This window comes from Globicephala melas, chromosome 15, assembly GCF_963455315.2.
Source record: "Globicephala melas chromosome 15, mGloMel1.2, whole genome shotgun sequence".
Classification (NCBI taxonomy): Eukaryota; Metazoa; Chordata; class Mammalia; order Artiodactyla; family Delphinidae; genus Globicephala; species Globicephala melas.
Genome location: NC_083328.1, coordinates 37,419,838 through 37,433,528, shown reverse-complemented (window position 1 = coordinate 37,433,528; position 13,691 = coordinate 37,419,838). Strand labels below are relative to the sequence as shown.

The following is a 13,691-nucleotide window of genomic DNA, read 5'->3' as shown; positions in this document are numbered from 1 at the left end:
TTCCCCCCTTGTGAACGTGGAGGGCGGATCAGACACAGAGAGGCAGCCCCTTTGGGGAAGGGCGTGCAGGGCTGGGGGGTGGGGGGCTCAGTGGGGGCAGGGCCCTGGGGAGACACGGGGTTGGGGGAGCAGAACTGTCGGGGCCCTTTCTGCTCAAAGGCCTGCGTTTCCTGACGCCAGATTCACCACATGACGGTTAACGCCTGAGTGGAATGAAACCACCATAGTCCTAAAACTGGAGATATTCTGGTGGTTAGCAGCAATTTCACTAACAACACAAAAAGGCAGCATCAAATCAGTTCCAAATGTTTCAGCTTTTTTAAACAACAGAGCGTTTCCTGGATACGGTGTGTACACGCATGTGTATGCGACTGTATGTGCATGTGTGCACGTGAGAGCGAGGCTGCCGGAAGGCGCCGTGGCCCCTGGACAGGTGCGTGCTGTGGATGGGCCACACCGTGGGCAGCACTGGGAACGGTGACGGAGCACAGGAGCAGCCCCTCTGCCACATCTCAGGACCCAGCTCAGGAGGCGGCCCAGCCTCGGGCAGCAGAGGGACATGTGACCCTGCACGCTCTTCAGGGCTGAAGGCCCCACGTTACCTACAGCCACAGTCAGCTGGGGGGAGCGAGGCCTCAAGGGGAGCCACCCCCGCCTGCCCCCGACGTTGCCTCTCATCAACACAGGTTACGCCCACCAGACAGAGGGAAAGGGGAGCCTGGGATCCCCTGCACTGCCCCCCGCCAGAGGCAGGCGGGATGTGTGCCCACTGCATCCACTGCATGCCCACCAGCCGTTCCAGGTGGGAGGCGAGCCAGCTAGACCTTCCTTCTCTGTTCCCACCCCTTCACAGACCAGCTGAGCTTCCCCACCCACCGGGGGACCTTCTTCACTCCCCTGGGGCTGAGAGGGCCTGGCTGGCAGCCAGCAGGGAACGCAGACTCAGAGCTGAAGCACTCCTGAAGGCTCTCCTGTTCGTCCCCCTGCCCCCCCCCACCGACCCCCAGTCCTGGAGACGCCCAGGCGGAAGAGCCAGGCACCAGTGGTTTGGGACCCCAGTGGCCAGGGATGGGTGGGTCTCCTGCCCATGAGACCTTTGGCCCTTGTTTTGCCCCTCCTGGGATTTCTGCTGGGCTGAGTCCCCAGACCTCCACCCTTGACCCAGAAGTGGCCGACACAGGCAAGTGGATGAGGCAGGCAAGGGGCAGGGCTGCCTGGTGCTGATGTGACGAGGTGGTTGAGGCAGTTGTCGGGGTGCAGCGTTGGCCTCCTCGCTCCGGCTCCCGGCGGGTTTAGGACACAGGTAGGAGAGAAGTGTCTGCAAGGGGCCCTCCTTCCCGCAGGGCCTCTCCAGGAGCCTAAGTGAGATCCCAGGAGGGAGGAGACTGCTGCCCGCTGCCCCGGGGAAGGAAACGAGGAAGACATCCTGCTTGACAGGTGGTGCCCCAGACCCAGCAGGAACGCAGGGCCCCACGTGAGGAAAACAGGTAGTGACAGGCACGCGGGGCAAATGTGGATGAGCTGACACCACGCCGCCAAACACCCTCGGGGTGATTCACAGGGAAACGATCCCAGCCTGCACCTGTGCCCCCACATCGCCGCACAGCCGCACCGCTCACCTCGTAGTGGAAGTCCATGCAGGTGAGGTTCCGCCAGCACTGGTCCCCCCGGATCTTGATCAGGCCCTGCCGAGGAGACAGAGAGGAATGTGAGCCACCTCCGGATGGACCTGTGGGAGTGACGGACCTCATGTGATGCCTGAAGCGACATGAAAGGGAAAATCTGAACGAAGTCCAGGAAAGACATGTTTAGGGTTTCTGAGGACTAAAAGTAGCAAACACAGGGAAAAAGAAACGCTTTAAAAAAAAATTGATTATTTATTTTTGGCTGTGTTGGGCCTTTGTTGCTGTGAGTGGGCTTTCTCTAGTTGTGGCGAGCAGGGGCTACTCTTCATTGTGGTGCGCGGGCTTCTCATTGTAGCGGCTTCTCTTGTTGCGGAGAACAGGCTCTAGGTGCGTGGGCTTCAGTAGTTGTGGCATGTGGGCTCAGTAGCTGTGGCTTGCGGGCTCTAGAGCGCAGGCTCAGTAGCTGTGGTGCACGGGCTTAGTTGCTCTGTGGCATGTGGGATCTTCCTGGACCAGGGCTCGAACCCGTGTCCCCCTGCATTGGCAGGCGGATTCTTAATCACTGCGCCACCAGGGAAATCCCACTCTTTCCTTTTTATAAAATCAGTTCCTCCTGTGTTTCTTTAAAACCCAGCTTTTAGACTCTGAGCATCACCATAGTAATGCACCTGTGAGGCTTTAGAAAAGGGCAAATTCGCAAAGCATATGAGCACAACCTGACTTAGACGCCAAGGAAGACGTGGGAGGGACGATGTCCCAACTGCTAAGGTGATGATGATTCAGGAGCTCTGGTGGCCTCAGTGAGAATATCCACCCACCACAGCATGCAGGAGACCCTGTGCTTAGGCCACAGTACAAGGGAGAACCCGGTACTCAGGCCACAGCACATGGGAGACCCCAGTGCTCAGGCCACAGCACGTGGGAGACCCCGGTGCTCAGGCTCAGGAGGGGCTCCAGGGAACTCCTGTGCTGCCCAGTCCACCGGGACAGTGGCTGTGGAGAGAGGGCCTCCACTGTGAAGCCTGTGGGCGGGCTTGTCTGCAGCCCTGCCAGTCTCCCTGCCGGGCAGTGGCCAGCATGGCCGGTCCACAGTGGCCAGGAGGACAGTCAGCTCACTGCCTGCCGCACTTGCCCTTGGGAATCACAGCTCCACGCGATCCCTTCACGGTCAGAAGCAAACTGCTCACCAACGGGAGTAAAACTGTTGCTGGATGCACAGATTCAGCCCTAACGTCTGTCTCACATGACAGCTGGTCTGGAAGGTGAGAAACTGTGTCGCCAAGAAAGCAGCCTGGATGGCGGCCTGGCTCTCTTGGCTGGTGGTCTCTGCAGCTGCAGCTGCTCGGGGGCGAGTCTCCTCAGCCCATCCTCGCACCTGCCCAGCCTGTCCTGGGCACCCTTCCTCACTGGAGCCAACCCACCATGGACTTCAATCACGTCTGCAAAACAGCCTGGCAGCCACGTCGAACTGGGGTTTGGTTGAATACCTGGGGTGGCAGCCCAGCCAGACTCGCACATAAAACTGACCTTCCCATAGGGGAAGAACTTTGGGGCAGTTGAGGGCTCTAAGCCGGGGGCAGGACAGTGTGAGTCGACAGGTCCTCTGACGGCCACACTGCCAGCAAGGCAGGATGGCTGCCCAGGGTGTAAGACTGCCCACCCTGGACTTGCCTGGACCGTGGAGCCCACAGGATGGGCCGAGGGGGCAGCTGACACCTGGCCTGAGCCCCTGTGGGTGGCACAGACGCAGCGACACCCGAAGGAGCAGGGACAAGAAACAACAAGGAAGCTAGAGCCCACGTGGCGGCCATGCTGGCAGCTTCCACAGTGAGACTGAGTGACCGTGTCCTGGCCGAGCACATGGGCCAGGCATGAGCTAGCTGTGCGGCCCAGCAGAGAGTTTACAAATATGTCCCACAGAGGGCACAATACTCAGCTGTCCTGGGTGCCGTTCACACCCGGTGGCTGTTCCGTACCCACCTCTCTGGGGCCTGGCGCCCTGCAGTGGGGCCAATCCCATGTCAGGGGAGCTTGTGGAGCCGCACTCCGAGGACCCGCCTGCTCTGTCTACAGACTCACAGAACTAGTCACCTTGAGAGGCGGTTAGTCAAGTCTCTGGAAACTGGGTTTGCTTAGATCACAGAAGTGCCGGAGACAACTTCCAGTGTGAACTCTGCCATACATGGTCGCATCTGTACAGAAACAGAAAGCCTATCGTGTCCTGCCGGCGCGGATGAACCGCTGGTTTCTGTGGCAACGTGCCTGCTCGTTCGGCTGGAAAACACAGCCACTGTCACACTTCACTCCCCGTGAGTGCAGGCTCTGCTCCCTACATCCCTTGGAATCCAAGAGGCACTCTTTGGAGATTCAAACCAGGCAAAGAAGAAAAAAAACAAAATAATTAAAATGTCATTCAAATTCTAAGCTGGTATGAGACACTTAAAAATCTGAAACATTCTTTTGGGAGTGGAGGATAATTATATTCCTCCCCATCTATTGATTTCTCTCTACAATGCAGATGTCAGATTTTCCACGGATTTTTTTTTCTTCCAGAGTAAGTGTCAAAGGAACAAAGCCTTCTTTGAGCCTTTTTCAGCCCAAAATTAATTCCAAAAAAATGGCACAGACAGACCAGTAACACACCGAGTGACCTCCAGCTGTCCATACAACCTCTGCTCTCCCTGGGGAAAGGGTGAGTGCCAGGATGCTAGAATATTCTGGGGCGACCGAGGAGACCTCAGGCCTTATGGGCAGCGGGTGGGGGCAGGTGCCCGGGGGATGAACAGGGGCTTCTCTCTAAAGCTCACGGCTCCAAGAACATGCTCCTTAAAATCTCCCATTTGGAAATGGGAAAAAGCAAGGCCTTTTGCCACAGAAAGAACATCAATTTCTGTGACGCTGCACAAGTCCCATCACACCTAACTGGGTGGGGGGCTCTCAGGCCTGCAGCTGGGGGAGGGGAGACAGCCCTCGGGTCCGAGCCAGCACCGAGAGCTCCCTCGGCAGTGCCCCCATTTTGCACGTACACTGCACCCCGTTCTCTCACCGTCAGAGTCTGTCTCTCTGGAAATCCTTTTCTCCATCTGCAGACACGGGTGATCAGTCCTACACCTGCTCCTTTCCCACAAAGGAGAAGCATCATCAACCTGGGTTTGTAGGTACGGGAAGAGGGGCTGTTCCCTCCCTGGAGCAGGCCTGCTGGTCTGGGCCGTGCTCACAGCCACGGGGGGTGGGGGTCGGGACGCCTCGGTTCTGCTCAGACCCGGCAGCACTCTGCATCTCCCCTGGGAGCTGAGCTGGACCCACAGGACCCCACATGCTCTGTGAGCAGGTGGACGACCGCAGCGTGAGGCTCATGGCTTAGCGCCCAGATCTCACCTGAGTGTGCACAGGCTGGCCTGGGGTCTCTCGGGACTGACCTGTCTCCACATCTGAAGGGGACCCAGACTACACAGGGTTTCCACCCAGCCCCTTCTCTCCAGGTCTGGGGCAGTGTCTACACTTTCAGACTCCAGGGTATGATTAGATGGAAATCCACCCTCTGAATTTACCAGTGCACTGCATCAGCTACAGGGGAACCTCTGAGCCGAATGTGCAGGGAGAGAGAGAAATCGTGGATGCTGTTGGTGGGGGGTCTTGTTGTGCCCCCTCCCTGAACCCTGAGAGCTTGTGAAAACTGCCCAGACCTGCAGGGTCTGTGGAGCGGGTGGAGGGGACAGTCTCGGGTCCTCACAGCTACTGCAGGGCTGGGTATGACCGTCCTCCCGCCGAGGCTGGTTTGAGACAAGTGGCAGAGAGACAGCACAAAGAGGGCACTGAGCCACTGGGCAGGGGGCTGATGTGAGGGGCGTGCAGCTGGGCAGAGGTCAGAGCCCGTGGACGGCGCTCCCCAGAGGTTCCCAGGACGCCTCCACCGACGGCACCATGGGAAGGAGGACAGAGCAGCCCACACTGATGCAATAAAGCAAATTAGAATAACCGCTCTCATTTTGGAGTGGTGATCCCAGGACCCGGCAGGCTCGTCAAGGAAGTGGCAGTGATACCCGCTTGACTTGGTCTTGGGGGTGAGTCACATTCCAACGTTTATTTCATTATGTTAATAAGATTTTACTGTAGGAACTGACTCCCAGAGAGGCCCCGACCTGAAGGCTCTTTCCTACCGAGCTCCTGCTCTTATTTACTAACGGGTCTGGTGTCTTGTCTCGCTCGCTCACCTTTCAGCGCCGCTGCTGCCACTGTGGGGCCGCTGCTGCCACTGTGGGGCCGGAGCATCTCTGGGACCCCAAACGGCAACGCGGAAACTGCTTCAGATGACCTGCTTCACCCACTCAGAGCAGTCCTGGGCCTCCAGCCTCCAGGGAAAGTGCACAGACCCAAGTGCAGACTTGCTGGGTTCCAGGAATCCTCCTTCTCCAGCCAGCGAGGGAAGCGGGAGCTGTGGGCCCAGCGCAGATGCTACAGCAGTGACAGCGTTGCTCGGAGGAGGACACAGAGGGCCGTCACCACACCTGGAATCGCTGCCAGCAAGCTCAGGCAGAAATGTGTGCCGTCTGGATGGAAAGGGGCGTGGCTCACTCCCGATGGCGGGTTCTGGGGTGAGGCCCAAGGGCTGCAGTAAGCTGTGACCCCCTAATCTCCAAGGTCTGTGGCTTTAATGGGGTTGCATCTCACAGGGATCCTTGCGTGAAAAAGCAAACTCACACGGATTCTTAAGTCAAAGGGTTGAGCTACAATTCACATGAAACAGAACGCACACAGATGAAATGTCCAGTTCAATGTGTCTGACAATTGTACACAATCAGGAATCCACCCAAAACACGACACAGGTTTCCATCCCACAGAACATTCTTCGTGACCACTTTCCAGGCAATTCCACACGCACTGGCCAGGGGGCCACCTCCGCCTCCGCCTGCCCCCAGGGTTTCACACTCATAGGGGCTGGTGGCCCGTGGCCCTGGGCTCAGGCTGGCCGAGCTCCTCCAGGCACTTTGGGTCTGTCTGCATCACTGCCTCGGGGGGTTGGTTCCCTCTCCCAGCTGAGCGCTGTCCCTTGTGTGGATGCACCACAGGCTGCCCATCCGTCGATGGACACTGGGCTGGTGCCTAGGTCTGCGGTCATGATGAGCAGGGCTGCTGTAGACATGTGTGGACAGGTCTTCTTTCCCGGCAGCGGAAGGTGGGCTCACAGGCGGGGCCATGTCTTGCCTTGTAGGAAACCGGCCTACAGCTGCTGAGCAAGGCTGCACCACCGCACCCCCTACGAGCCAAGTGACGCTCCCACCAGGAATCCCATGGCCCACAGACCCTCCGACCTGGGGCGCTGCTAGTGCTTTACACCCAGCCCCTCCTGGGTGCAAAATGCCGCTGCACAGTTTTCACGTCCTCGTCGCCGTTCCCATCCCTTCGAGGGTGAAGTATGTTCAGGTCCTGCACCCACCTTCCTACTGTGATCTGCAGGTTCCGAATGTTAGATTTCAGCTGGACTTGTACACTGCAGGTGTTTCCCAGGCGGGGCTTGCCTATTCATTTTCGTAATGGTGTATTTTGAAGATGGAGAAATTTAATATCAGTGAAGTATAATTTATCAATATTTTTCTTTAATGGTTAGTGCTTTTTGTGCCCTGTCCAAGAAATCTCTGTGTACCCCAAGGTAACTGTCTATGCTATCTTCAAAAAATTTTATGATTCTACCTTTTATGTTTGTTAAAAAAAATTATTTTTTCTTGCCCCACTGATTTGGCTTATTGCCTTGGTTGAAAATAAATCAACTGCATCTGTGTGGGTCTGTTTCTGGGAGATATTCTTTTATGTTTTCTTCTAAGAACTTTTTGGTTTTGCTCTTATGTTTAGGTCCATGATTTACTTCAAATTAGAGTTTGGTACAGATGAAAGAGTACTCAAAGCTCATTTTACTCTTCTATACAGATTTCCAATTATTTTAGCACTATTTGTAAAAAATGATTTTCATTTTCCCATTGACTTGACTTGGTACCTTGGGTGAATATCAGCTGACAGCAGAGGTGTGGGACTATCTCTGGACTCTCTTCTCTTCTACTGATCTATTTTTCCAGTTTAGATCAATACCATACTTCAGTTTCATTCATTCATTCATTTATTTATTTTTTTGTGGTACGCGGGCCTCTCACTGTTGTGGCCTCTCCCGTTGTGGAGCACAGGCTCCGGGCTGTGCGCAGGCTCAGCAGCCATGGCTCACGGGCCTAGCCGCTCTGTGGCATGTGGGATCTTCCTGGACCGGGGCACAAACCCGTGTCCCCTGCATCGGCAGGCGGACTCTCAACCACTGCGCCACCAGGGAAGCCCAGTTTTATTTACTTATTTTTAATATTTATTTGGTTGCACAGGTCTTACTTGTGGCAGGTGGGCTCTTCAGTTGTGGCTCGCCAGATCCTTAGTTGAGGCACGCAGGCTCCTTAGTTGTAGCATGTGGGATCTAGTTCCCTGACCAGGGATTGAACCAGGGCCCCCTGCATTGGGAGCACGGAGTTTTATCCACTGGACCACCAGGGAAGTCCCCATACTTCAGTTTTAAATTAAGCTCTAAAATCAGGAAGTATAAGTCCTCCAACTTTGTTCTTTTTCAAATTTCTTTTTATTTCTATGTAAGTTTTAGAATCAACATGTCACTTTTCCCAAAAAGCCCACTGGGAATTTTACAGGAATTACCTTGAGTCTACATATAAACCTGGGTGAAAAACGATGTATTTATTTATTTATTTATTTATTTATGGCTGTGTTGGGTCTTTGTTGCTGTGCACGGGCCTTCTCTACCTGTGGCGAGCAGGGGCTACTCTTCGTTGCTGCGCAGGCTCTAGGCACGCGGGCTTCAGTAGTTGTGGCACATGGGCTCAGTAGTTGTGGCTCGCGGGCTCTAGAGAGCAGGCTCAGTAGTTGTGGCACGCTGGCTTAGTTGCTCTGTGGCATGCGGGATCTTCCCAGACCAGGGCTCGAACCCGTGTCCCCTGCATTGGCAGGTGGATTCTTAACCACTGCGTCACCAGGGAAGTCCCCTCTAATGACTTTGTAATAGTATATGATGTACAGTTTATTTTTCACATTGACCTTGTATCCTGCAACCTTGCTAAATTAATGTATTCACTTTAGTAGTTGCTTTTTAAGATTCCACTGGGTTTTGTACATGTACAACCATGTCTGTGAATAAGTTTCATTTCTTTTTTGGGAATCTTTATGGCTTTCTTTTTCTTGTTTTATTGCACTAGGACTTCCAATACAGTGATGAAGAGCAGCAGCAAAAACAGACAACAGGCCTGTTTCTAATCACACATGAATGCTCTCATTCTATCACCACTGAGGAAGCCCCGTCTAACACGCCCTTGAGTGGGTACTGCATTGTATCGTGTACTTTTTACATCTGTTGAGGAGAAAAAAATCATTCTTCAGTTTTATTCTGTTGTATAGTGAATTTCATTAGTTGATTTTCAAATATTAAACCAATCTTGCATTCCTGAGATAAACCATGCCTCTTTTATTGCCGAGTTTGGTTTGCCAATATTTTGCTAAGGGTTTCTGTGTCTTTGTGAGGGACACTGGTTTCTATTTTCCTTTTTGTCCTGTCCTCATCAGGTTTTGGTATCACTCTTATGCTGGTCACAGAAAACAATTTGGGAAGTGTCCCTGCCTCTGCTATTTTCCAAGAGTTTGTGTAGGATTGCTATTATTTCCTCTTTAAATGTTTGATTTCACTGGTGTTTCAAATGTTTTATTTCAAATGTTTGATTTCACTGTGCTTACTTTCTTTCTGGAATGGTTTTTGATTACAGATTCAATTTATTTACCAGATATGGAGCCCTTTCGATTTCCTGTTTCCTTCTGTCTCAGTTTTGGTAAGCTGCACTTGTCAAGGAATTTCTCCATTTCACTTATGTTGTCAAATTTATTGGCCCGAAGCTTTCATAATATTCCAGGTGACTTTACGGCAGGATCTCAGACAAAACTGCCAGTTAGGTGAAGACAGTGTTTTCTCATGGTGTCCTTCAATCACAGCATGGCTGTGGCTCCTGGCCCTGCTGAATTCTGACCCTGAAACGGTAGGTCCTGTGGGCCTCTATTTTCTCCATCTTAGATATAGCTTTTTTTTGTGTTAACAAGACAGGGACAGTCTGCACACAAGGAGCATCGGGGCCCCATGGGGTGTGCAGCAGGTGTGAGCACAGAGCTGTGGGCAGCACAGGTGGTTAGCAACCAAGCCCCTTCTGAATAGCGAGAAGGGACTTGAGGCCGCTGTCTGCAGCCTGCGGGTTACATGGCGGTTGCCCAGGTACGGACAGGAAAGCACATCCTCGTGCCGCCTCTGAGGGCCCAGAGGCTCCTCTTCATGCCCAGGTTCTCCAGAGCCTCCTTTTATGTTGCATCCCCTCCATTTCACATAAAAACAACCTGCTCCAAGGAATTCCCTGGTGGTCCAGTGGTTAGGACTTGGTGCTTTCACTGCTGAGGGCCTGGGTTCAGTCCCTGGTTGGGGAGCTAAAATCCCACAAGCTGCATGGAGCAGCCAAAAAAAAAAAAAAAGTGAAAATGACCTGCCCCAGCCATAGCCAAGATGCAAATCTCAATGAAAACTGCTGATTTTAGCTGCAATTCTGCTCAATGAAAAGTTACAGTATTAAGTTTTCTTTTTTTTAAAACATCTTTATTGGAGTATAACTGCTTTACTATGGTGTGTTAGTTTCTGCTTTATAACAAAGTGAATCAGCTATACATATACGTATATCCCCATATCTCCTCCCTCTTGCATCTCCCTCCCACCCTTCCTATCCCACCCCTCTAGGTGGTCACAAAGTACCGAGCTGATCTTCCTGTGCTATGCGGCTGCTTCCCACTAGCTATCTATTTTACATTTGGTAGTGTATATATGTCCATGCCACTCTCTCACTTCGTCCCAGCTTACCCTTCCCCATCCCCATGTCCTCAAGTCCATTCTCTACGTCTGCATCTTTATTCCTGTCCTGCCCCTAGGTTCTTCAGAACCATTTTTTTCCCTTTAGATTCCATATATATGTGTTAGCATACGGTATTTGTTTTTCTCTTTCTGACTTACTTCACTCTGTATGACAGACTCTAGGTCCATCCACCTCACTACAAATAACTCAATTTTGTTCCTTTTTATGGCTGAGTAATATTCCATTGTATAATATGTGCCACATCTTCTGTGTCCATTCATCTGTGGATGAGCACTTAGGTTGCTTCCATGTCCTGGCTATTGTAAATAGAGCTGCAATGAACATTGTGGTACATGACTCTTTTTGAATTATGGTTTTCTCAGGGTATATGCCCAGTAGTGGGATTGCTGGGTTGTATGGTAGTTCTATATTTAGTTTTTTAAGGAACCTCCATACTGTTCTCCATAGTAGCTGTATCAATTTACATTCCCACCAACAGTGCAAGAGGGTTCCCTTTTCTCCACACCCTCTCCAGCATTTATTGTTTGTAGATTTCTTGATGATGGCCATTCTGACTGGCGTGAGGTGATACCTCATTGTAGTTCTGATTTGCATTTCTCTAATGATTAGTGATGTTGAGCATCCTTTCATGTGTTTGTTGGCAGTCTGTATATCTTCTTTGGAGAAATGTCTATTTAGGTCTTCTGCCCATTTTTGGACTGGGTTTTTTTTTTTTTTTTATATTGAGCTGCATGAGCTGCTTGTAAATTTTGGAGATGAATCCTTTGTCTGTTGCTTCGTTTGCAAATATTTTCTCCCATTCTGAGGGTTGTCTTTTTGTCTGGTTTATGGTTTCCTTTGCTGTGCAAAAGCTTTGACGTTTCATTAGGTCCCATTTGTTTATTTTTGTTTTTATTTCCATTTCTTTAGGAGGTGGGTCAAAAGAATCTTGCTGTGATTTATGTCATACTGTTCCGCCTATGTTTTCCTCTACGAGTTTTATAGTGTCTGGCCTTACATTTAGGTCTTTAATCCATTTTGAGTTTATTTTTGTGTATGGTGTTAGGGAGTGTTCTAATTTCATTCTTTTACATGTACCTGTCTCGTTTTCCCAGCACCACTTATTGAAGAGGCTGTCTTTTCTCTGTTGTATATTCTTGCCTCCTTTATCAAAAATAAGGTGACCATATGTGCATGGGTTTATCTCTGGGCTTTCTATCCTGTTCCATTGATCTATATTTCTGTTTTTGTGCCAGTACCATACTGTCTTGATTACCGTAGCTTTGTAGTATAGTCTGAAGTCAGGGAGCCTGATTCCTCCAGCTCCTTTTTTCGTTCTCAAGATTGCTTTGGCTATTCGGGGTCTTTTGTGTTTCCACACAAATTGTGAAATTTTTTGTTCTAGTTCTGTGAAAAATGCCAGTGGTAGTTTGTTAGGTATTGCATTGAATCTGTAGATTGCTTTGGGTAGTAGAGTCATTTTCACAATGTTGATTCTTCCAATCCAAGAACATGGTATATCTCTCCATCTATTTGTATCATCTTTAATTTCTTTCATCAGTGTCTTATAATTTTCTGCATACAGGTCTTTTGTCTCCTTAGGTAGGTTTATTCCTAGGTATTTTATTCTTTTTGTTGCAATGGTAAATGGGAGTGTTTCCTTAATTTCTCTTTCAGGTTTTTCATCATTAGTGTATAGGAATGCAAGAGATTTCTGTGCATTAATTTTGTATCCTGCTACTTTACCATATTCATTGATTAGCTCTAGTAGTTTTCTGGTAGCGTCTTTAGGATTCTCTATGTATAGTATCATGTCATCTTAGGGAATTAAGTTCTTAACTCAAAATGTGAAGCAATAAAATAAAAACAATTTAGTATCAGGAGAAAGGTAGTAAAAGACATTGGAAGAACTGTAGAGAGAATATACAGGAAAATAAAAGCCACGCTAACAGCCTAGTTAATGCAAGTGGAAGCAGCCGTCCAGGAGACAGTTACCCCCACCACCCCCAGACATCCAGCAGCAGGACGGGTCCCCCCACCCCCGCTCCAGACATCCAGTAGCAGGACAGCCTTCCCCACCCACCTAGACATCCAGCAGCCGGACCGGTTTACCCACTCCAGACATCCAGCAGCAGGATGGGTTCCCCCCACTGCCAGACATTTAGCAGCAGGACAGGTTCCTACTTCCCTTGTTTGATGACTCTGAACATCCGGGCACCGCCTCTTCTCAATGCCACTCTCCCCGTGGGCCCAGGACACCCCTGTGAGGCAGCCCTCACACCAAGCAAGCCTCCTATGGGAAGAGGGAGATGCCAGCCACTGCCACCCGACGGCCACGTGTACACACCCCCGGGGGCCAGGCTGCAGGGGGGGAGGTGCAGAAAAGAGACAGGTTTCATTGTTCGACTTCCCGGGGGTCAGACTGACCCAACTGGTATCCCCTTGGCGTTGTCCAGGTATGAGAACTCCCAGTAGCACGGATACTGGCTCAGTTTCCAGAATGTCAGCCATCGAGTGAGCACGGTTCTCGGGCCCAGCACGGGCTGGAACCATTGAGGATGCCCGTGTGGAACATCCCCGCCCACTCCCCATGGAATAAGCACAGGGACCAGGAGCCAAGGGCTCTGGCTTCCACGACAGGTGTTTAACATGGTCCAGCTGAAAACTTCGGCCAGTATGAACTCAGCTACAAAAACAGATTGAGATAAAAGTGAAAAAAAATTTTTTAAATGGTTTTTTGTTTGTTTACTTATTTATTTTTTGGCTTGTTGGGTCTTCGTTGCTGTGCGCCGGCTTTCCCTAGTTGCGGTGAGTGGGGGCTACTCTTCATTGCAGCGCGAGGGCTTCTCATTGCAGTGACTTCTCTTGTTGTGGAGCACAGGCTCTAGGCGCGCGGGCTTCAGTAGTTGTGGCTCTGGGACTCTAGAGCACAGGCTCACTAGTTGTGGCACACGGGCTTAGTTGCTCTGCGGCATGTGGGATCTTCCCAGACCAGGGTTCAAACCCGTGTCCCCTGCATTGGCAGGTGGATTCTTAACCAGTGTGCCACCAGGGAAGTCCAAAAGTGAAAACCTTTATCTTTAAAGCATAATTAAAGGGCTTAACCACAGTGACTTGAACATCTACACCATCTACCATTTCCTGCAGG

General features: G+C 51.1%; 1 protein-coding gene across 5 annotated transcripts in view; it reads right to left on the bottom strand.

Annotated features, from left to right (window-relative positions):
• The window catches only part of LMF1 (lipase maturation factor 1), a 97,342-nt gene that overhangs the window by 21,711 nt on the left and 61,940 nt on the right, over positions 1-13,691 (bottom strand). For 3 of the 5 annotated variants that reach the window (XM_030872240.2, XM_060285780.2, XM_030872244.2), the window contains one exon: positions 1,620-1,729. In XM_030872240.2, the coding sequence (XP_030728100.2) occupies positions 1,620-1,729 (110 nt within the window). The remainder of the gene's footprint in view (positions 1-1,619; positions 1,730-13,691) is intronic. The other 2 variants (XM_030872243.2, XM_060285781.1) reach the window with 1 other exon arrangement.